The sequence below is a fragment of the Dama dama genome, chromosome 32 (genome assembly GCF_033118175.1).
Source record: "Dama dama isolate Ldn47 chromosome 32, ASM3311817v1, whole genome shotgun sequence".
NCBI classification, from domain to species: domain Eukaryota; kingdom Metazoa; phylum Chordata; class Mammalia; order Artiodactyla; family Cervidae; genus Dama; species Dama dama.
Window position 1 is genome coordinate 21,092,002 of NC_083712.1, and position 25,455 is coordinate 21,117,456.

The 25,455-nt window shown below is 43.2% G+C and overlaps 1 protein-coding gene across 1 annotated transcript in view; it reads right to left on the reverse strand.

The window, feature by feature from the left end:
• The window catches only part of ENPP6 (ectonucleotide pyrophosphatase/phosphodiesterase 6), an 81,037-nt gene that overhangs the window by 28,940 nt on the left and 26,642 nt on the right, over positions 1–25,455 (reverse strand). Inside the window, exon 2 of the mRNA XM_061134557.1 lies at positions 19,170–19,349. Coding sequence (XP_060990540.1) covers positions 19,170–19,349 — 180 coding nt within the window. The remainder of the gene's footprint in view (positions 1–19,169; positions 19,350–25,455) is intronic.

Genomic DNA, 25,455 nt, shown 5'->3' on the forward strand with positions numbered 1-25,455 from the left:
AATAAAAATGTATTAGTGATAGGTATTGTATTTAGCTCTAATTTTGTTTAAGTGGGTTTTAAATGTCATTTCTATAGAACACTTGGGTAGGAGGAGAAGGGGGTGACTGAGGGTGAGATGGTCAGATGGCATCACAGACTCAATGGATATTGGTTCAATGGACTTTGAGCAAACTCGGAGATAGAAGGACAGGGAAGCCTGGTGTGTTGCAGTCCATGGGATCGCAAAGAGTTGAATACACCTGAGTGATTGAATGATGAATAACAATACAACATGGTGTCTTATGACAAGAACTAGCAAAATTGGCTAATGGTTATTTTTCTCAGTTTGAAACAATGACAAAAATTAATTAGAACACAAAATGTCTCAATTAAAACTTTTTTCTATAGAATTTTTACAACTACTGATTCTTCTAGTGTATCTTTGCCTGTTCTAGAATCAAGTAGAGAAAGTGAAAGTGAAAGTCACTCAGTCATGTCTGACTCTTTGCAACCCCGTGGACTATCCAGTCCAGAATTCTCCAAGCCAGAATACTGGAGTGGGCAGCCTTTCCCTTCTCCAGGGGATCTTCCCAACTAAGGGATCGAACCCAGGTCTCCCGCACTGTAGGCAGATTCTTTACCAGCTGAGCCACAAGGGAAGCCCAGAATCAAGTATAAAGTAGTATCTGACCAGCCTGGGAATAATAATCTGACTGGACTCAGAAGTACCGCACTGATGGAAATGCCTAAAAATCACTGAGTTCAAGCAAGGATTCTAAGCCAAACTCTTGCCTCTTCCAAAATGAAGCAAAAGAATGAAAAGCATTTAGATGTTAGGAGCTGCTGTGGCCTCAGTTTTTTCATCCCAGACCTTGAACAAGTTGAAATGGTTGCCCTGAGAAAGAGACACCCAATCTTATCATCAGAAAATAGAACAGGAGAGGAATGAGCCAGCCTCAGTTTAAAATAGTTGAGTCTATTTCTTGGGCACCAACTAGGTCACTATGTTCAGACATAGCATCTCCATGCTGTTTTGTTCTAGAATCTAGCCTAGTGGGAGGGGACCTCGTGAAAACAGTGTCAGACTTGAAGTCTAAAGTGAGGTGCCTGTTTACTGGGTGGTAAGGGAGTCAGACACAGGCACATTCAATTCAGATATTGTTTCCTCCTGGAAGCTTTCCTTGAATCCCCAAATGGACTCAGGCATATAGACTGTGTCTGGCCAATGGGTTGGGGGCTGGAGGTGGAAAGAAAGAGATACCCGAAGCGATGAGAGCAGTGGAAGCAAGAGTTCAAAGGGAGAAACAATAAGGTGTGTGGAGACCAGCAGGTACGTAACATTCCCAGGCCGGGAGGAGTCTGGAGGCCAGACAGTGAGCTATTTTGTAGCCCAGAGAAAATGAGTCCCATGTAAACTTGGTACAATCCTTATGAATCCTATATAATACTTGATCATGCCTCCATTTTATCAGGAGGAACTGAGTCAGAAAAGTGGTGAGATTTTCCCACTGCCACAGGGCAAATGTGAGGAGGAGCTAGCATTAGAATCTAGGGTTACCTGACTCCAAAACTTTAGGTATTCTTTTAAAATAGTACCTGATGAATTCAGACATGCATGGACAGAAATTATGGAAACTAAGGACAGAGATATTCCCATACTATTTAGATTTACTCAAGTTTATCGAGAAATAAGTCAAAATAAAAGAATCTAAGAATGAACAAGATAGGGTTTTGAAATAAAGCAGCAGCAAAAGATGAAATCTTAAAAAACAGTTAAGTGTTAATAATAAGTATTAACGTAGTTATGTGAACATATTTTTTTGAAAAAATAAGATGCATATTTTTAAAATGTTTAATATAATAACTTGGATCCAAAGTTCCAAGTTATTTCAACAAAAATGAAAGGAAAAGCATTTTTATTTTTGTTAGCAGGAAGGAATCATTAATATATAGCTTTTATTCTAGACACTGATTTTAAAAGATTGGAATATACAGAAAAAAGCTGTATGCATAACTTCCAAATCACTAAAGGAAAAAAAAGATGCATAAAAATCAAAGTACGTGAAAAGTTTTTTAAAAAGGAAATATCCAAGAAGCACTAATACTGAAAGCATAATCAAAGAGAAAATCAAATATACTTGTTTCAAAATAAATGTGAATGGGTTACACTCTATTCTTGCAAGAATGTCAACATGAAGTAACTATAAACTATTTTTTAAATTTATAGTTTAAGTAAAAGGACACAGAAATGTTAGATATAAAAGAGTAGACCAAAGAAACCCACCAAAAGTAAACCAAAAAATCAGGTCTATCAATAGTATTAAAATTTATTATGATCTCATAAGCTTGAAACAGCTACAAATCCACATTAAGCATTTAGAATGTGAATTAGCATTTATGTACCATAAATATACACAACACAACACACAGAAGGCTTGGGAATATAAAGCGCAAAATTACAGTCTTGGTGGGAGACTTTAATGACAGCTCAAGATATAAAGAATAAAAAAATATATAAGATAGCTACATAAAGATACAGAGGCTTTGAATGTTAGTATCAATAACTTGTATTCAATGTGTGTGCAAGCTCAGTCACTTCAGTCACGTCCGACTCTTTGTGACCCCATGGACTGTAGCCCACCAGGCTCCTCTGTCCATGGGATTCTCCAGGCAAGAATCCTGGAGTGGGTTTCCGTGCCCTCCTCCAGGGGATCTTCCCAACCCAAGGATCGAACCAGTGTCTCCTGCATTGCAGGTGAATTCTTTACCATCTGAGCTACCTGGGAAGCCCAAGTTGTAGTCAATAGACATTGAAAATGTATCTTATTATTGTAGAATGTTACTATAGAATCTTATTATTATAGAATTCTTATAAGAATAGAATTTTTATAAAAATACAACAGTTGGAAAAACTGACCATATTCTCATCCACAGAGAAAATCTCAATAACTTCCCAAAAGTAGAAACTTTATAGCACAATGCATATTATCTCTGACCACAGGTAATAAAACTAGAAATTAATCATAACAGTTAACTAAAAATAAATCCAACTCATTATGAATAAAAAAGAAAACCTCTATGAAACTTGATGTAAAGAGGAAATGAAAACTTCACTGACAGGCTAGTTATGAACAATGGTGAAAATTCTACATTTCAAAGCTTCATGGGACACATTTTCATTTAGGACAGAAGCAAATAGGAACATTGCCATCACCGCTGTAATTTGTTACTGTTACAGAACTTCTTATCAAGGCAATTAACAAGAAGCAGAAATAAAATATGAGCGCTGGAATCAGAAGGCAAGCACGAACATTCCTCTATGGGAACATTTTAAAAAAACTTTTTGTCACCCGTGGCAAAATACTCATTTTGCTTCTTGACACAGAACACACACACTCACAGAAGAAACAGATATTGCATCAAACTATACACAGTGTCTGCTAATATTCTTGTACTATTCTGTTTTATGTAGGTTTTTTAAAACACTGGTTTGTGATCCATATGTGATATCACTGTCCTTGTGAATCAAGATCAGTGTTTGAAAAACATCAACATGAGGCATACACCTAGGAGTGAATTTCTGGGTTGCTCTCTTCCATAGTGGCAATGTTAGGTAATACTTATGCCATTTTTGATTGTATACATGCTTTGCCTTGCAAGCCACTTCAGAAAACATATTCTAAGAAAATAAAGTTGCATATACAAGCATCTTTAATACAATATTATTTAGAATATAAAATCAAGAAGCAATTTAAACATTTGGTAACAGGGGTATGTTTAAATTATGGCACATCCAAATAATGAAATGCCATATAGGAATTAAAATTATGTCATTTGTATTCACTGGCATACTATTTTATGTGAAAAAAAAAGGCTAGTGAATAGTTGGTAAAGGAATGAGATCACTTTTGTAAATATTTAAAAGATGATTATGTCTAAGAAAGAGTGGAAGCAAATATTACAAAATATAAGAAAGGGTAAAATTTCAGTGGCTGATTTGGTAGACTTATTCTTGGCTAAACTGAAGTAATTCTGAACTTCCTTTGCATCCCTTAGTATAAAAAGAGGAAAACTTTCTCAAGTGCCCAGGCTCCCTTATAACTAGGAATAGTCACGTGACCCACCAGGACATTGATATCTGGTGAGATGCTTCATGGGAAGATTTGCTTCCACATGAAAAATAAACATGAGGTGCCAGCATTATCTCTTTTCCCCTTTTGCAATTTGGAATGTAGATTGTAAGGATATGCTCCCTGGACTGGCGGCAGCCATTTTGAAGCCATGAGTCAACAAACATGAAGATAAAATGTTAATATACCAATATGGAGCAGAAGGATAGAAAGAGCCTAGGTTTTTCAAATGACATGTTAAGCTGCTGAACTATATAAAGTACATACTTCTTACATGACACAAAGAAATTCTTATGTGTTTAGCCATTGTACACTGTTGGCTAGGTTTTCTAAAATTTGTGGGAAGTAGTTTCTAACTGATACAGAAGGATCATAGTTGACTTTTAAATTCCTATTATTGTTTATTGAATTGAACAAACTTTCCTAAAATAAATACCTGTTAGTTTTGTTATAAGAAACGAAAGACATATTTTTTAGTTGTAACTTCCAACTTCTTTCTAATAGACCCATTAGGACACAAAAGTTCTAGTATGAATATCCACTTTTTAAAAATTATGGATAATGATGATATAAACATTCTCATACACATTCTTGGATGCACTTAGGTGTGCATTTCTGTTGTTATCTGCATAGGAATAGATTTGCTAAATTTGGGGTGTGCATATGTTCACCTTTATTATTAGATAATTCCAAAGAGTTTTTCAAAGCAATTACATTAATCTGTTCCTCCCAGCACTATATAAGCCTGTGTGTCTCCACCCTTGTCATCACTTGGATGTGTAACTATTAATTTCCATTTAAAAATGACATTAGTTGCATTCTACTGTATTATATGTAATATTTTCATTATTCCTCAATCTAAGATATTTTCCAAATTTCCATACTTATTTCTTCTTTGAACTATGAGTTATTTAGAAGTCTCTGGTTATTTTACAAATATGTGGATTTAAATTTTTCTATTATTGACCATAATTGCACTGTAGTCAGAGAACACATTCTGTATAATTTCATACAGTTCCAATTTGTTGAGAAATGCCCTGTGGCTAACATATGGTCATTTTTGACAAACGTTCCATGTGCACTTGGGAATGATGGGTATTTAGCAGTAGCTGGGTACAGAGTTCTAGTAATATCAATTAGTAAATGTGTTAATTATGTTGCATAAATTTTCAGTATCCTTCTAACCTTTTTATTTTCTTTTTTTTATCGATGACTGAGAAAGATGTCTTAAAAATCTATCATCATTGTGAATACTCATTTCTCCTTTTAGTTTCATCAATGTTTGCTTTATTTATTTTGAGATTGTGTAACTAGGAGCATTAAAATTTAGAATTATTACAACTTCTTGGTAGATTGAACTTTTATATCAATGTGAACTGTTGTTCTTTATTTAAAAATAGTCTAAGCTTAGGGTCTGCCCTAGTTAACGATATAGCTGCACCAGCTCTCCTTTGGTGAGTGTCTGTGTGCTATGTCTTTTAAAAATGCGATCACTCTCAACATTTCTGCATCCTTACATTTAATGTAAGTTGTTTTGTTTTGTTTTACATTTTGGCCGTACTGCACAGCATGTGGGATCTTAGTTCTCTGACCAGCAATGGAACCTCTGCCCCCTGCAGTGGAAGCTCGGAGTCTTAACTGCTGAACCACCAGGGAAGTCCCAATGTACATCGTTTATAAGCAGCATATATTAGCTTTTGTTTTTAATCCAGTCTGCTAATAGTTGTTTTTCATGTAAATTTCTACTAAAGCTTAACAAAAAACACATACAAAGTGAACAAATGATAAATGTACTGTTGAACAAATTCTGGCAAAGTAAATGGAGCTGCGCGGCCAGCACCCAGCCCAGGAAACAGAACATGACCTTCACATATGAGTACCTTCTTACGCCCCCTTTCAGTCACTGCCCTTCCAAGTGTAAACACTATTCTAACACTAGATTAGCTTTATCTGCTTTTGAACTTGATATAAATAGACTCCTTCAGATTAACTGGAGTATTTAATGAAATATTAGTAAAAAAAATTTAAAAAAACTTTTACATGTAATAGACTTAAGAAAATTTTTGTGTTTAAATCAGCCACCCAAATACATGTCTTGAATTCATGATGCATTTAATAGCTTTTGTCTCCTTTCTTAACTCCTTTCAGATTATGTATGTGCGATTATTATTGTTCAATTTTCTCTCCTCTATTACCTTGTATTTGTATATTTTAATTAACCTCTTTCTGGCATAGTGCCCTAAAGATGATTTGTTAAAATTGAAATTGGTTTATTGAAATATAAATTTGTACTCCCATAATGTTCCAGGCAATGCAAAGACATTTGAACACTTCAGCTCTGAATTTTACATTTCTCCCACCTTCTATGCTTCTCTTGCCATGTATTTTAATTCCTTATGGATTTTTTATCTAAAAATTATTATTACTAAATATTATTATTTATTAATTTACCTTTTCTACACATTTACTCTCTCTGTGGCTCTTCATTCCTTCCTCCATCTCTGTGCTTCCATTTGTGACCATTTTCCTTCTGCCTAAAGAGTTTTGCATTTCTTCTACTCTAAACCTGCTGGCAATAAATTCTCTCAGTTTTCTGTCTCTAGAAAAAAAAAAATCATTATTTTGGCTCCATTTCTGAGGGATATTTTTCACTGAATACAGAGAAATATTTTCCTTCCATCACTTTGGGAATATCATTGTATTGTCTTTCTGGATTCCAACGTTTCTGTGGGAAAGTCAGCTGTCAGTCCTATCACTGCCCCTCTGCACAATTTTCTGCTGCTGCTTAGGAAATCTCCTCATTGTCTGAGGAGTCAGTAGTTCTCATAGCCACAGTGTTCACTCCCGGGTTTCACAGCACTTCTTGAGTCTGTGACTCGATATTTCTTGTCCGTTTTGGAAAGTTCTCAAACATCATCTCTCAAATATCACTTGTGTCTCATCCTCTCTCTCCAGACCTTCCTCATGTGGCCTTTTCATGATGTCCCATATATCTTGAACAGCCTTTTTTCATTCTTTTCCCTATTTAAGCTTGAGAACTGTCTTCAGCTCTAGAATTCATTTTTTAAAAAAGGTTCTAGTTTACTAGTACAAGTCTCCATTTTGTCACTTAGTTCTTTTATCATACCTCAATTTAAGTTATCTGGTATCTGGATCAGTGAGTTTGAGTCTTTTGTCCACTGTGTTTCTCTTGATTTTTCAGTCAAAACTGGTCTGTTTATTTCCCCTGAGTTTTCAGTCAGGCCTTGTTTTCCCATATTCTGTTTTTTTAAATAGCTGAATGCTCTCTATTGTATATGGAAAATTGTAGCTATCATTTGACACTCTGTATGTTATTAACTTATTCTGGAGAGCATATGCTTTTGCTTCTCATGGGCATATAGGCTACAGGCAGACCATCTTAACCCAGAGTGAAATTACCTTTTAAACTATTTATTTACTCATCTGCACCAGGTCTTACTTGCAGCACATGGGATCTTTCATTTGTGGCATGTGGGATGTAGTTCCCTGACCAGGGATTGAATCCAGGCCGCTTGCATTGGGAGCACTGAGTCTATACTACTGGACCACAGGGGAGGTCCCAACCCAGAGTCAATTTAGTCAGAGATTAAGATGATTTGATTTTCCAGTAGTCATGTATGGATGTGAGTTGGACTATAAAGAAAGCTGAGCACTGAAGAATTGATGCTTTTGAACTGTGGTGTTGGAGAAGACTCTTGAGAGTCTCTTGGAGTGCAAGGCGATCCAACCAGTCAATCCTAAAGGAAATCAGTCCTGGGTGTTCATTGGAAGGACTGATGCTGAAGCTGAAACTCCAATACTTTGGCCACGTGATGTGAAGAACTGACTCATTTGAAAAGACCCTGATGCTGGGAAAGATTGAAGGCAGGAGGAGAAGGGGATGACAGGATGAGATGGTTGGATGGCATCACCAACTAAATGGACATGAGTTTGAGTAAACTCCGGGAGCTAGTGGTCTGGCATTGTGCAGTCCATAGAGTCACAAACAGTTGGACACGACTGAGTGACTGAACTGAACCAAGGATGATTTGAAGCTCGGCCTGGGATTTATGAAGGCTTCAGCCATCCAGAGGTCATCACCCCTTGTCTGCTTCTAGCTCATTCTTCAGTTTAGTTCAGTTCAGTCACTCAGTCATATCTGACTCTTTGCAACCCCATGAATCACAGCATGCCAGGCCTCCCTGTCCATCACCAACTCCCGGAATTTACTCAAACTCATGCCCATCGAGTCGGTGATGCCATCCAGCCATCTCATCCTCTGTCGTCCCCTTCTCCTCCTGCCCCCAATCCCTCCCAGCATCAGGGTCTTTTCCAATGAGTCAACACATGAGGTGGCCAAAGTATCGGAGTTTCAGCTTTAGCATCAGTCCTTCCAATGAACACCCAGGACTGATCTCCTTCAGGATGGACTGGTTGGATCTCCTTGCAGTCCAAGGGACTCTCAAGAGTCTTCTCCAACACCATAGTTCAAAAGCATCAATTTTCAAAAGCTCATTCTTACTCCAAGGATATTGTCTGTTACTGTCCCAACTGAAAGTCTAGGATGTTTTCTATATCTTCTCCATGGTGACCTGTGAATGCCAATCTTTGTCATTTCCCCCATCCTGAGATCCTGTCAAAACCTCAGTTTAGTGTCTTAGTCTCTCAGGGGCTGCTTTTGAGGTCAGTGTTTGAAGGGAGGGAAAATATGGTGCTAATTGTCAGATACACCTGGTTCTCTAGATCTTGGTCTGTGTCTGATCATCACCTCCCCCGCAACACACACAGTTCAGCAGCATTTTCAGTTGTTGCTGGAGAGAAGAATTGTTTCAAAGTATCTTTGCCTGTCATTGTACCAAGTGGAATCCCAAATTTCAGTAAATGATTTTTAAAAATAAAAAGTTAGAGTGATGTTAAGGTCACCAAGAATAATTTGAAGGTGGCCAAGGACTTGTTTTTAAAGTGTTTTCAAGTCTACCGATAACTCTTGACATTTAAAAATGAATAACATATGAATGTTTAAAATCATGTTTTCTTTAAAAAAATAATAAAAAGTTAACAATTTTATTGGAAATGCACCTCATAGTGAAAGGAATAGGATCTTTTAAAAATCACTTTGTATATCCATGGATGAATATGATTGATCTGTAGAATGAGACAAGTTTAGAATTGACTCTATTCCTATTTGTTAAATCTAAGTGCTAAGAGAGTAGTTTACATAAATAAGTAGATGGAAATAGAAGTAGTTTGTCATTTAAGTCTTTGAACTGCTTCTTTGAATGCTAACATTCACATAGTGATCTATCATCATAAATTTTTAAATACTGCTTCAGCTGACAATTCAATTAAGTTTTTCTTAAATAATTTAAGAGAGAGCATTGGAAATTGCTTGGTTTCTTTTTAAGTTTTGTTATTTTGTCACTGTAAGCATTCTTTTCTATACACCTACTCCAATATTTTGAACAGTTCCTTTGTTTGGCCCTGGAGACTTTTAAATACTAGGGCATAGCACCTTAGTAAGGTTCTTGATCACCAAGGGGTACTCCTTTCTTGTATAAAGTGGGAAAAGGACATATTTTTAATCAGAACAAACTTTGCACTATATATGAAAGGTGGTGATCTTCAAAGAGACTCCTTTAATAGTGCTCTTGGAAATCCTTACAGTTTGAAGACCCCTGAACCAGGAAACCAGGCAGTAGTCTGCTACTCTAAGGGAACTTCAGAAAGCAGCAGGGTATACAGTGCCTTGGGGAGCTGGAGGTAAGATGTGATGGATGGCTGTCATTTATTCTCAGGCTTGTTCCCCCGCTGAAGCTCTAGACGCTGAGCAGAGAGAGGGAAAACCTTCACTGCAGAGAAAACTGAGCATTATTGCTCACTGTCCCTGCAGATAAGCAGAAAGCCAGATGATGGAGTGAGAGGATTGTCTCTCAACTCAGCGGAGATGCCCTGAATGCAAGTCCTGCAGGAACAGTTAATTTGGATAGAACCTATACACCTCCGTCTGGATCCGGGAAGGGAGAGCCCAGTCCCTGAGTACACAGAAACGGGGGCCAGTGCCATCCTTCTGCATGCTCTGCCCTGAACGGTCTCTCCCGGGTGGAAACTCAAAAGGCAACACCAGCCACCAGACCTCTAATATTGAAAACCCAGAATGAATGAATGACTGGCAAAGGAAACAGCCAGCCAGCAGAGACAGTCACGGTGCAATGAAACATGGAAAAGTGAGTGGTAGTTTTAGAGAGAGCAAGGCTCATTATTCCTGGGAGAATTTGTGTGGGGGCTTGGTTTTATTTCCTTTAGTCTTTCTCTGATGGAAATAAGCGCATCAGAGGGGCTGTGTTGCATGGATCCCATGAGCTGTTTCTCTGGTCAGGAGTCTGTGGGCCCCTCTCTGGATCCACCATGGGCTCAGTCTGTGGGCCTGGGTGCCCTGAGGCTGCTTCCAGAACCTTTTCATGGCCTCCCCAGGAGCGTGAGTCTGGCCAACTGAGGGCCTTCGGGTCACCCTAGCCATGCCTGAGGAAAGCAGGGATTCCTGAATCTCTGCACAGGAGTCTGTGGGGAAACAAGGGCAGTGGCCTGGCTCTAGAAGTTTCAAAGACCAGCCGGCAACTTGGCAGGAAGCGTCAGGCTTCATCAGCCCGTCAAGGGCAGGCCTTGGCTTTGCTACATCTTGTTTCCTCGCGGTTCCCAGGGAACTTGGAAGGGAACTGCCCTTAATTAGGGCTCATTGTCTAGGTCCTCATCTTATCTCTGTCAAAAGTCTGTTTTCCCACCTCAGCAACCCAATAAAAATATCCTGAGCTGAGAACAAAGAGTTAGACAGAACTTAAAAGACAACCCAAGAGAACCACTAATCCCATGCACCTTTATGCAAACAAGAAAAAGAAATTTAAGGCTTTCTTCTTCAAAACACTTAACTTCCATCCACTAGAAAATTATTTTAATATATCCTAGCAACACTTGACTGTCATGGACCAAAATACTGTCAAAATAAACATGGGAATCTGAGATGGCAACAGTGTCAGCCACGCCCCCATTCGAACACAAGGAACATCCCTTCACAGCAGCCTCACGTCAACCCTTTTTATTTTACAGCTGAGAAAGCAACAGCCTCAGGTGGAAGAGGTGATCACCCCAAGGTCTCCTTGCCATCTACTAATCAGCTTCCTGGCTCTGATACTTTTCCGCTGTTTTCCTGAATAATCCTTGCTTCCTGGCGGCTCCCTCCAAGGACCACCAAGCTGAGCCCGTGAAAATCACGCCTCTCCAAACTTCCTAGAACACAGGTCTCGCCTTCCAAGTGCTGCTCGGCTTGCCAACTTTGATGCGTCTTGTAACAATAACCCCTGCGAGCTGCATTTTATGTGATAGGAGGCAGGTGTACGGCCGCTGAATATGTGTCTCAGGAGAGCTTATTAAAACAGCTAAGCCAATTAGCTCTCTTAGACACATGTAACCTTTTCCAGGGAAACACATGGGAGGCATGGGAACTTGTGGGGACAAGTCCTCGGGGGAAGCTAGGCCTTTGATCTCAGAGACCCTTTCCCGGGTCGGCCTGGCCCACGGGGCTGGAAGGACTCTTCTGATCTGGGGCTCTTGGGGGGTGGGGGGCTAGCTCGAGCACAGGGGGCCACAAGGGCTGGCCCGCCATCGGGGGCAGAGAGCTGAGACGAGAGGCACCCATCCAATAGAGAGGATTGTGGAAACTCCCCTGAGAATGACTCACTGGGCATAAGAGGTGACTGATAGGAACCCAAGGGCGGGGGCGGCATGTGCCTAACCCGGCTGGGCAGCTGCTTTTGGAAGGCGGTGGGGAAACTTCAGCAAGGCATTGTGAGGCCCAAAGTGGGTTGCGGTCTCTGCCTCTGGGAGTCCGATGGGAAGGTCTGTCTCGGGTCAGGGATCACACTCCTCCCCAGGTGTGATCTCCCAGAGACCAGGTTTCCCCCAGCAGACCCAGGTGAGGTGTGAGGGACCCCCCCGGCAGCCCCTCTTAGCAGCCACAAGTAGCATCTTTGGGTCTCAGGCACATGATTCAAGGTCATCGAAATCTTGCAAATGACTGCATGATCACAATGACGTCATGCTCCCCCGGGGGGGCGGAGGGGAAAGGCGTCTTGACTGCTGTCCCTACCAGAGCCCCCTCCCTGAATAGTGGTTTCCTGGTATTTGGATCCGAGAAGGCTTCTCTGGTGGCTTAGGTGGTAAAGGAAGGAACCTGCGGGGACACGTTTCAGCCTCTAGCAGCGTCTGTATCCTTATCTGGGGTGTCAGCTGCTGGTCACAATTACCCATTTCAGACTTCGTGTGATCAGTCTTTCAACCATGTCCAACGCTTTGTGACCCCATGAACTGTAGCCTGCCAGGCTCCTCTGTCCATGGGATTTTCCCAGGCAAGAGTTCTGGAGTGGGCTGCTATTTCCTTCTCCAGGGGATCCTCCCGACCTAGGGATCAAACCTGCATCTCTTGCATCTCCTGCATTGGCAAAAATAAATAAATAAATAAACTTCCACTGGGCTAAACCTCTGAGACTCTGGGGCTTATCTGTTTCTACGATGGATACTAACCTGACTAATACTCCTTGTTCCTTGAACTCAAGTTCCTTTGCCTACTAAAATCTAAGTCCCTGCATCTTAAGATCTGGCCAGTGTCTGAGCTCTTGGCTTCTGCCTTAGTCTCAGCTGCAACCTTGTCCTACTCTCCGTAGTTCCGTGAACACAATATGCCCAGGCCTGCTCCTCTTTGAACCTTAGCACATGTTCCTTTCTTATGCCTCAGATGCTCCTAGAAACCTATCCCACATTCGCATACAGTACCGTGTCTGCTGTAATCACAGCATCGCCCACGGTGGGGGCTGACTGCAGACTCCTAGTCTGCCTTGAGACCTGAAACGTGCCTTTTTGTCATCAGAGTATACCAGCTCCTAGCGGGAGTCAGTGGATTCACTAATCAGAGTAAAAAAGGTGTTTTTTCTTTTTTTCTTTTTCTGTTTAATTGAAAAGTGTGGGAAAAAATCATGACAAATTTTATTCTTTGTACATTTTGTTTCCTTCAAAAACCAGTATGAGATGAGGTACAATGATCATTGTCACTATACAAGCCCAGACTCTTCGGCAATAGATGGGAAATTAAAGGATACTCTGGGGTTATTATTATGGACCCTTCTTGACACTACATTGAAAAATGTTAAAGAAATTAAACAGCTACAGAGTTCGGAGCTGGCCAGTGATGCTGTGGGTAATAAATCCAGGTGCAGTATTTGCCACCCCCACCATACCCCTCAACAGGGAGCCTGGGGACGGCCACTCTCTCCTGGAACCTCTTCTTTCCTCTCGTCTCTGCAGCAAGCGGAGCCAACTTCCAAGCTCCTCTCATCCCTTAACACGAGTTGTCCGCTTAGTCCGGATGCTCCTTCCACCACTGCCCTCCCACCATGCCCTCAGGTGTTAATGTACATCGCCCTCTAGGGTGAAACCAGATCCCCTCTTAGATGAGGTCATAAGGCAATCGACTTTTCGTCATTATACTTTAAACAAGTGGACTTTTCATTTATCTGGGCAAGTATTAGATTATCATCTGTCTCCTGGGCTGGATGGATGGTAAGTTCCCTGGGGGAGCGGGCAGAGGCGGGGAGAGCCTGTATCTGGTTTTGCTCACGGCTGTCTCCTGAGAGCTTATTACCGGCCCTGAGTCACACCCTTGTAAGACGTTTTATGAAGAAGCAGATTTGCCATGATTTGTGAAGAAGGGGAGTGCGTGCCTGGGTTTCTCTTCAAGGCTTTCCAGTGACTATAATGGACGTTGCTGAGAAACTATGGGCTCCCTTGGCCGAGGCACCGTCCTATGAGAGGAGCCTGGCTGTGGCTGAACGGCTCTGAAGACTCAGGAGAGCTGGGGGAGCAGTCCGTGGCAGGCAGCGCTCCAGAGCAACACCACCCTCCCGTCTCTCTGCGGCGGAACTGGCTGAGCCTTTGAAGGGAGGTTTTCGAAGATAGATCACTTCTCTGAGACAACCTCTGACTTGAAATGCGAATGTGTCATCTTTTCCTTGCTGATGCAGACAGATCACAGCCGCAGCAACGCAGACCTTACCCTCAGGTACCAACAAAGGAAAGAACCCAAGGTGCATTCAACCAGAGCTGTTGTTCAGTCACCAAGCTGTGTCCGACTCTTTGTGACCCCATGGACTGCAGCATGCCAGGCTTCCCTGTCCTTCACTGTCTCTCTGAGTTTGCTCCAATTCGTGTCCATTGAGTCAGTGATGCCATCCAGAGACTTAGGGAACTCTGGCCCAAGCCTACTCTTGGCAGACAACATGAACCAGAGGATTGGGGGGTTTTATTGATAGTTTGATGAGTTTTCAAGACATGTTTCTCTCACATTAAAAAAAAAAAAAAATCTATTAGATAGAATAGATGTATATATGTTGTCATGTCAAAGACCATCTGGTATTTCTCATCACTGTAGTCTCTTGCATTATATGAGCACTGAATTGTGAGTGTAGTATGTATGTGTTTGTTTTTCTAGCAAAAAAATGAAACAAAACATAGTTTTGATCAGTTTCCTAAAGAGATCTTGATTTACAAGTGTAGGAACCCGAAAGTTACATACTGACTAAAGCCTCTTTGGGTCCTAAAATTGCATCCATCTCAAAGGTCAATGCCAAACTGGCAGTGTTACTGGAAAATTTAGTGAAAATCTGGGTCCCTGTGTTTGAATGTTAAATGTTTGACAAAAAATTCCAGTCTCTGGTCCGGATGTTTGGAGTCACATATAGATAGAATCCAAGAACTTACACATTTGCATGATTGATGCTGGGCTCCCAGACTGCCCCAAGCCTAAGTTCATTCATCTAAGTTTGGCCAAGGGAAAGCTGTCAGGGACCTAGCATGGTGGGTCAGGGCAAGATGCTGTGAACAATCCACAAGTCCTGATCAGTAGCCAGGAAGTGTCTCCTCACTTATCCAGACTAAATCAACTTGATTTTAACAACCCAGACTGGACTGGGAAGCTTCCTTAGTGGCTCAGACAGTAAAGAATCCGTCTGCAATGCGAGAGGCCTGGGTTTGATCCCTGGGTTGGGAAGATCCCCTGGAGGAGGGCATGGCAACCCACCCCAGTATTCTTGCCTGGAGAATCCTCATGGACAGAGGAGCCTGGTGGGCTACAGTCCATGGGGTCACAAAGAGTCAGACACACCTGAGCGGCTGAGAACACACAAACTGGACTGGAGCTGGGTCACATACCCACCTGTTAACTCCCCACGCAGCCCACCTCTGCAAGGCAGGGGAGGAGAAGCCAGTTGGAAATGTGCCTTTCCCCACATAAGGTGTCTTATTTGTCTCAACACCCGCATAGGACAGGATAGAGGCCATATCCCCACCCAACACCATCCCCAGCCACACGATCGGTTGCCCCCAGGTCTTCCTAACTGCTTGGACTTGGAGTTAGTGCTGCAAAATCATGACTGAAGATGTAACCTTAGAGTCTTCAGACGCTTGCTCCAAGAGTTTTAATCACAGACTCCTAAAAGGCTGCTGTTTTTTTTTCCTTTGGGGGGGTTTCATCAGAGCCCTGAGAATAAACCTAAAAACTTCTTCCATTGTGTAAAGTAACATCAATTGTTCACAGAGCCCAAATTCTATTTCCATGCAATGTTTAACTTGCCCTCCTATTTTCCCCCATGTCACCTCCTCCCCTCAGGCATCCTTCTCTTTGGTTTGGTCTCCATCTGAAGTGAATATTGGAGCCTCTTCTTTTTCCTCCTCAATAAAACCCCCTGGACTTCAAACCAATGGATGGAATAGGGGAATAAAATTAGGGGATGACATACCCTCAACTCATCCTTCACAGAGCACTCCTAGACCCTGGCTGATCTGGGGGAGCCTTCCCTCCAAGTATTTGATTTAGGGCCTGGGATCATTTCCTGAGGGGACCATCTCCCCATTGCACAGCCCCATGGCACCACTGGGTGAGGAAATAAAGGGTCTGTTTACAATATCAAGTTTCTCAAGACTTGAGGTGGGGTCCTTTGGATTCTTCAGCAGTGATCAATTTTTCAGTCTGCCGCTTTATCTACCTGACAGGAAGACTTGAACTCCTGCCATTTCTAAATTGCACTTCTAAATATTGACTTCATGGCGAGACTCGGAGTGTCATAACACAGCTCACTGGAGCAACGAAGATTTCCCAGGCCTCGTCAAGAGGTCTGTACAATGTCCAGTGGGGAGTGGAGAGGGGAGAGGAGGATTTGAGAAGGAAAAGAAAACCAAGTCACGTTCAGAAGAAACGCCACTGCATTCTGCTTAATCTTGCAGAGGCCAAGGAACACCCCGGGCCAGGCGCTGTGTCTGGAGGGGACAGAGGAGGGAAGGAAAAGGACAGCTGTCCCTGTTAGTGCCTTGGCGGTCAGCCAGTAGGAGCGGAGGGGCCGGAGCGCACCGGCCGTGGGCTGGGCGGCAGGGCCTTCAGAGCCAGCGGGTTCTCAAGGAATCTAAATTTGTGGATCCAGTTTACAAGGACTGGACAGTGTCTAAGAAGCCAGAGACTTTTCATCCAATTTCTCTCAAGACTTCCACACAGCCAGACAGCTAATCTTCGTTTGGGTCACCGAGGAAATTCTAGGAGGTTATCTTTCTTAGCTTCTGCCCTCCCGACAGGTAACACCTTACACTGACCTCAAGGTTTATTTGTCATGTCACATTAGCTGGGACTCAGAGAAAGCGACGGGCTTTTTCTTGCCCTTCAGGAGCCGTTTTGGAGGTGCAGCAAGATACTTTACATGCAAACTAGCGTCGAGACTTTGTAGCTACTCGGCGATATATAAATTCAAATTGTTGATCATGGTTACGGAGCCAGATGCCCCAAGGTGAGATCAAGAGTGATGCTCTGGAATAGGGCAGAGAGGAGTCTGAAATACGGCAACTGTCTCCTTTAGGGTCTTCCTCTGCCTTTCCACGAACATCAGCATTCAAAGCCACCCAAAAGGTCATGGGAGAGGGGGAACATAGGTGGATGAAGCATGTGGGTGAGGGGAGGAGATTCCGGGGAAGGTCCTCTTCAAGGCAGGAAGAACTCAAGTTCCAAGACATGGAAAGTTAAATTAACCGGATACCATGGAAGGGCAATATTTGTCTTGATGGTCTGTTCTGAGGTGGCCCCTAAGACAGTGCGATCCATCTGTACCTCTGCTGGGCCTACACACCACGATCCTTGGGCTTTTCAACGCTGATTACTGAGAATGACCTCAAAATGCGGCAACGTTTGGCTCCGGACCTCATCATGTTGTGCTGAACCTAAGCTTGCCTCCTCTCGGAGTCTGATTAGCTTGGCTGAGGCACCCACTAGTTTTCTTAATCTTACGTCCAACTCTTTGAAAAATGGAGCCTCCATTTAAGGTGATGGCATCTTCTAAATCCTACCCTTGCTTGAAAGCTTCTTCTCACGTCAGCCAAGGTAGCCGTTAGGGACGAAACCCCAGGTGTCTCCTGAAGCAATGCTAATGCTCCCCCAGCTTGGCATCTGGCAGCAGGACCGGTCTGTCTGTCTCACTGCTTGGAGGTGAAGTAGCTAATGCGATGTGAAAGCCGCCCTGGTCTTCCCCGGCTCACCTCTGGGTGCTAGTCTCTGCTCAGTGGTGGCTTTAGGGCACTCGCCACAGCATGGCAGTTTGCCCGTTCTCCATCTGTCTGTGTTCCACGCTCCTCCCCTGGGAGCTGGCACGGCCTTGAATGCCCTGAACCACTCTCCATGTGACCGCCTCCAACCAGCATCCTCCAAACTCCTGCTCAAGGCCCACGTCCTCCACGTGGGCCGCCTGTGACTCAGCCCGGGCTTACTCACCCTTCTCTCCAGGCTCCCCCACCACACTCTCACCATTTCATCAGGCTGCTCTGCCACCAGCCCAGCCCAGCGAAATCCCTCTAGCAGCTTCTCTGCTTATATCCCTTCGCTTCTTCTAGGCCTCCCCCATCTCTCCTTCCACAAGGACAATCATCTAGGATTACACCAAGAAGCAATAGGAAAAAAGTGTCTGCAGCCATGTGTGTGGAAAAGTCACATTGTGCGCTTGCCTAGCAACATATCCCATCAATGGGAAGACAGAGGTGAGTTGATTATTTTGCTGTCATGGAATCCTGTCATCCTTAATGACAGAGTTTTGGCTGACAAAATGAGAGCCTCCCGGACTTGCCTGGTGGCCCAGTGGTTCAGACTCTGTGCTTCCACTGCAGGGGGCACAGGTTTAATCCCTGGTTGAGGAAACTAAGATCCCACAAGCTGTACGGTGCAGCCAAAAAATAGAATAAAACAAAAAGATGAGAGATGCTGAAGCCTCCTTGCGGCCTCCAGGACAGTCTACATGACTGCTTACCTCCCTCACTGAAGTAAGTCAAGTCCTTCAGTTTCTCATTGACCTATGATGTGCAGGCAGACTGTTAATACAGAGGCTTCATTTAATGCACAACCAAAACATTGTTAAGAGCTTTGAACCCTCTTTCCAATATTGTAGGGGATCTCAAAATCTATAGAAATGGTACTCCAAATTCTTTTGTAAAGCAAATAAGCACCCTGTTACTTATCTCTCCTGGGTATCCAAAATTATGCCCATGAAAATGCAGAAATATTGCTGAACCAAGGATAGTAAGAGATGGCATAGTGTCTGGTCTGACGCTAGCGTTTGAACCAAAATATAAAGGAGATTTCCCTAGTGGTTAAGAATCTGCCTGCCAATGCTGGGGACATAGGTTTGATCCCTGGTCTGGGAACTAAGATCCCACATGCCACAGGGCAACAAAATATAGAGGAACACTTCCATAAGCCATTTTTTGAACAAAGACCCCACTTTTCCAAACCCTGGCTTGGTCTTCAAATATATCTATGTGCAGCAAAATATAAAGAAACACATCCATAAGATATTTTTTGAACAAAGACCCCAGCTTTTCAAACCCTGGTTTGGTCTTCAAACACCTCCACATGCATGCTTGTCCTCAGAGATGCCACTGTACTTTGAGATTTGGAAGGTTGGAGTGGTCTGGAGGCCAGTTCACTCACCTGGCCAGTAGTACATGTAGACCTTCCTTTTGGCCTTGGTCAGAGTGACCCACAGAGGTTCTGATCCATTCCACCAGAGAGGCAACTGGCTGTCTCTGTTGATACCTATGTTAAATGACTTGTTGGTGTCGGAGTCCCACATGTAGTTCTCGGTCATGTGATGGACCTCACAGTGGCGACCTGCATTAACGAAGACACATGGCTGTCAGTTTATTGTTCTGGTATTTTTACATGTCATCTTTATTTTCTGGATTTATAAGCTGTTCGTGCTTATTTAGGGAGCAGAGAACAGCATACATTCTTATTTTTTGATTTTTAAAAAAAAATCATAGATGTTTCTTTTCTCTTAGATTGTACCATAAAGGCAAACAACCCAGTAAGAAGTTCAATACTGATTGATGATGAGGCCATTTCAAGTGAAAGTAATTGGCCAAGTCTGAAGCTATTTTAAGTTAAACTGAGACCATCGTGTGTAAAACCTGACCCATTGTTCGTGGCTCGACATCCAGAAAAGAATCAGTGTGAACACTGCAGATTCCCATGGGCTTGGGTTATGTTCTCAGCCCAGAGCTCTCTCTGCAGCTTTTCCAAGTCCTCCTCCCACCAGATCACGAATCTAGACGCCACGGAGTTTGTTCCCATTTTTCCCAGATAAAGAGGAGTTATCGCTTCAAGTGCCGAATGATGATAGAACCCCTGATGTTTGGAACAGAATGGTGAAAAATAGACTCCGCTTTGAAAAACAAAGCAAGCAAACAGCCCTCCCAGTGGAGTGTGGTGCAGACACGAGGGGAGCTTCTGCTGGGTGCAGAAGTGAAAGACGCAGCACTTGGACTCATTTGAAACATGAGGCTTAAATTATTTATTTTGGAGCAATCTGTTACATCTTTAAAGTAAAAATAACACAAACATTGGCAAGTGCATCAGAAATTGCTGTGATTTCAGTGAGCATCATTTGGCTCCGGGATGACACATGCCTCATCGAGTTCACTGACGATGCTTCATCAAAGTGGCTTTTTTGTTTCCTTGTTTGTCTGCTGTTGTTCTTTCCTCCTGCCAGCGCCTACCCCTCAACACCCACACTTTACTTTTAATCAAAAAAGGAGAAACCATAAAATATAATTTTGAAAATTTGCAGACTCCAAATATCCCAAAGTAAAAACCTCTTATTTCATCATAGAAACTCAGGTGTTCCACAAGTGATGCTTTCGATTTAAAGCCCAGAGAGCCAAACAAAATTATTTTTGCTCAAAGCTGTAGAGTTAGTTTTTTGACCCTGACCAAAGCTTTCACGTGTGAATTGACAGAATTAATAAATAAATTAAAACTTTGAGCAAATTATCCAATGACTACAGAACTTCCTAGTTTCATTTATTCCTCCAACTAACATTTATTAAATGCTCCTCTGGATGTAGAGACTCACATTTGAATAAATGTGGTCCCCATACTCAAGTACCTTGTTATGCATGTTGTTGTTTAGTCGCTAAGTTGTGTTAGACTCTTTGTTACTCCGTGGACTATAGCTCTCCAGGCTCCTCTGCCCATGGGATTCTCCAGGCAAGAATTCTGGAGTGGGTTGCCATTTCCTCCTCCAGGGGATCTTCCCGACCCAGGGCTCGAACCCACGTCTCCTGCACTGGCTATCAGATTCTTTACCGCTGAGCCACCAGAGAAGCCCTTGTTATGTATAGCGTTGGCCAAAAAGTTCAAATAGTAGGGAGAAGGTGTGTGTGTGTGTGCGCGCGCACAGCAATTTCTACTTTCAATTGGAACTGTTTCGATTACTCTAGAAGAAATGCATGAAACCAAGATCTAAGTAAGGGGCCTCATATGATTCAGTTTTGAAAATGTGCTGTATTCAGAGAAGCATGAAGCAAACAAACAAAAAAACTTTTTTTAAGTGTTTAAAACTTCCATCCTTGTATGTCTGAGAAACCCTACAATATCATTTGATGAAATTTCCCTCTTCTTTTCAACACTCGCTTTCAACACTCTAGACCCAAAGTTTACAGGCTTTCTTACTATCTTTTGCTCTTTCCCTCATGGGTGAAAAGTGATGGCATCCCCTAGATTATTGAGCTGTAACATGACTGGATTGGGGGGGGGGTGTGCATGTATGTGTGACAGAGGGAGGCAGAGAGAGAATATTCTCCCTGAGAATTTCTGCTAAACTAAATTCTCTACTTCTCCCACTTGTGTATTTTAAATACCCATAAGGCCTCATTGAGGAGAGCTAGGATCTGTGTGTGCAGCTAATGCACGGTTCTACCATATTTTTACATTTCAGATGATAAGATCTTTTTTCCTGTGGTCATCTGGGTCTCTTCACTTTTTCCCTAAAGGGTCTTCTGTTCTCAACAATAGGTAGGACCTAGCATTAGTTTTTATATCTTCTTTCCATACCAATTGGTCATGGAGCCTGTAGACTCCGGTGAACCTCAGAGACCTTAATTACGGTCCTCTCCAGGGAAGTGTCTTTGAGACAAGACCTCCAGAGATGGCTTTGGTCCCCACGGGCACCGAGGCTGGTCCAGGATGGCCCAGAGTGGCACATCCCTTCTACGGGGAGCTCAGACCTAAGAAGGTAAATCATCCATCCCCACTGTCCTGAGACCCAACCCCTCTCTAGAGGATGAATGACATGAGCACCAGCAGGGAGGGTCCTGACCACTTCCTGGGAGAGGATGGTGCCCAAGAAGATCCTGGAACTAGTGGTTTCCCTTCTATGATTAAAGGGTTTCGAAGTGAAGAGGGAGACCTTTCAACAAGAAGGTCATCTCGGAACCCTCTTCAGAAAGTGGGTTTTATTCTTTTAGTGGATTGGGCCTCGAGTTGAAGTGAGAGGGTGTATTCTTCAAAGGCTTAATCACAGATGCCAGGCCGGTTCCCAGGGGCATCCCTTTGTTCTGGGAAGCACTGCCTTTCACGGAAGCCAGCAGGAGACGTTTGCTCTCCATCTCCTGCTCAAATCTTTTCTCCCGGCTGAGCTGGTTTTCCTTTGCATGAATATATGAAGGCTGGCAGTCTGTGTCTGTGACTCTGAGTCTGCTCTTCCTCAGGCTAGTTTCCTTACCCACCCTGGCCTTCTCTCGCGCTTTTGTTTTTATTGCTTGGGCAAAAGCGGAAAAGAACAGAACAGAGCACAATGTACCGGCTTCTGCAGCCCACAAGCTCTCCTTTCCATATTTCTGCCTGACCTGTCTCTATTTTTATGCATCTGCAACTCTTCTTGATTTTTCTCTGCTCTGGGCTTTCTAAACAGAGCCTTGCTGTAGTTTGATTACTCAGACCCTTTGCTGAAAACATCAGTAGAAACTTTCCTGACACCATCACAGACCACAAATCTCAGGTGGATTTCAGGTATAGTGTTAAGGAAGATCAACCTCCTCTCCCTCGTCCCCCGCTTCCTCCAAATGAAGCTCTGTACACACATATGCCTATGAATACATACATAAATTGGAGAAGGTAATGGCAACCCACTCCAGTGTTGTTGCCTGGAAAATGTCATGGACAGAGAAGACTGGCGGGCTACAGTCCATGGGGTTGCAAAGAGTCGGACATGTCTTAGCAACTAAACCACCACCACATAGATGAATACATAGCACATAGTAAAACCTCTGAACATTAAGTTACATTATTAATATGAGGGTAGAGAGTCATGCTGACAAATGAAATCTGGAGATCAGTTGGAGCCTCCTTTCTTCTGAGCTCTCCACGTGATTTGCCCCAACCCCGTTTCCACTGAATTCTTGCACTTCCCTGTGACACTCACTACATCACAGGCATCTCTCCTTCTAGACTCCTGCTGCCATAACATATGGCACCCCAGAAGTGACGCTCACTGCTTTACTGCCTGGCACAAAAAACCTGCTCACATGAAACATACACGAGTCGGGTAAACTTAACTGGGGATTCAGTGGGGTACGAACAGGAAGACAGAGCAGTGCAAAGAACTGCAGATTGAGGGTTAGACATCCAGGTTCTTAAAAGTCCTTTCAGCTTCCCCCACCAAGGTTTCCTCCTTGGCCCCTCACTCAAAAAACTCTGACCTTGCACACCTTACTGATTCATCTCTGCTACATATCACCTATCTCCAAAATTTCTCCCTGAACTTCAAAGTTCTCTCAAAAACAGTTCAGCCCTCCAAAGCTCCTGCTTCACTCCTAAGTTTGCATAGCTCATTAGCTTATGCATGCGCACTAAGTTGCTCAGTCCTGTCCGACTCTTTTCGAGCCCATGGACTGTGGCCCGCCAGGCACCAGAATCCATGGGATTCTCCAGGCAAGAATACTGGAGTGGGTTGCCATGCCTACTCCAGGAGATCTTCCCAACCCAGGGATTGAACGCAAGTCTCTTATGCCTCCTCCATTGGCAGTTGGATTCTTTACCACTAGTGCCTCTTGGGAAGCCCTCATTAGCTCATCAGTTCAGTTCAGTTCAGTTGCTCAGTCATGTCTGACTCTTTGTGACCCCATGGACTATAGAACGCCAGGCTTCCCTGTCCATCACCAACTCCTGGAGCTTGCTCAAACTCATGTCCATCACATCGGTGATGCCAGCCAACCATCTTATCTTCTGTCATCCCCTTCTCCTCCTGCCTTCAATCCTTCCCAGCATCAGGGTTTTTTCCAATGAGTTGGTTCTTTGCATCAGGTGGCCAAAGTATTGGAGTTTTAGCTTCAGTATCAGACCTTCCAATACTCATTGGAAAAGGACTGATTTCCTTTAGGATGGACTGACTGGTTGGATCTCCTTGCAGTCCAAGCAACTCTCAAGAGTATTCTCCAACACCACAGTTCAAACACATCAATTCTTTAGTGCTCAGCTTTCTTTATAGTCCAACTCTCACATCCATACGTGACTACTGGAAAAACCAAAGCTTGGACTAGATGGACCTTTGTTGGTAAAGTAATGCCTCTGCTTCTTAATATGTTGTCTAGGTTGCATATGTTGCATATGTTGTCATAGCTTTTCTTCCAAGAAGCAAGCATCTTTTAATTTATTAGCTTATAGAATGCTTTAAAAAGTGGGGGTAAGGGGAAAGAAAGAAGAAAATAAGGAAGGACAAAGAGAAAAAGAACAAAAAACAAAAAGAAAATGTTTCTTTGAACAGGAACTACCCACTTCAGAAGGCCATTCTAGATGGAGTTGTTGTATTTATTTTAGTTAAAAGAAAAAAAAGTTCTAAGATTCCGAGTTAAATTTGAGTTTCAGATAAACAATTTTTTACTATAAACATGTCCCCAATATTCCATGGAACATATTTCTGCTAAAAAATTATTTGTTGTTTACCTAAACTTCTAATTTAACCAAGTATCCTGTATTCTATCTGGCAGGTCTAAAGAAAGCATCCTTTATTTGCTCCTATTTCACAGTCACAGTGAAGGAGAAGAAGTAAAATCAGGAGGTATTCAACTGAGGTGATAGCATGTATATACAATGATGAGATGAGGGGGAGAACGTTTATTCAGGTGAAATGTAGAACTTTCCACCCTATCACTCAGGGCTCTCTTTCCTGGGAAGGCAAGATCTCCTTAATGACATGCTGGGCTAATACAATTCAAAACAGTCAGAGCTTCACTCAGCCAATGTCCTGGCATGACACATGGATGGTTATCAAAGGGGTTGTTTGCAAAGGGGTGGCCAGGGCCCTGGGGGGCCAATAAGAGATGGTGAAGCAACCCGGGCTTTTTCTATTTTCACCCATCGTGCACCTGCCCCCCAGGCTTGAAGGGCAAGGGGAGCTGGTGTGGCCAGCAGAGAGCCTGGGGGAGATCAATACAGGCCTCCACTGTCCCCCCAGTGCTGTCCAGCTGAGGCTCTCTGTGACATCCTCCGGGGCTCCAGGCAGGCCAGAGGAGGGGGAGGAGGGCAGAGACCAATAGAGAATTCCCAGCACAACCGCCAAAGAGAATGCTAAGGCGTGGGCTTCTCAAGAAAATCAATCGTGTTGACTTCTTAGGTGGAGAAGTGAGTCCTTAACTGGATATGGGGACCACCTGAGCCTGAGGTCCCGGCACACGCCTTGTGAGTGCATATGACCCTACACACATCTCAGGAACGGAAGACACCCCAGCTGGTCTCCTGTTCTAACTTGTGCATGCGTGTTGCTCAGTCGCTTCAGTCGTGTCTGACTCTGTGCAACCCCATGGACTGTAGCCTGCCAGGCTCCTCTGTCCATGGGACTCTCCAGGTAAGAGCACCGGAGTGAGCTGCCATGCCCTCCTCCAGGTAATCTTCCCCACCTAAGGACTGAACCTGCATCTCAGGTTCTTTACCATCTGAG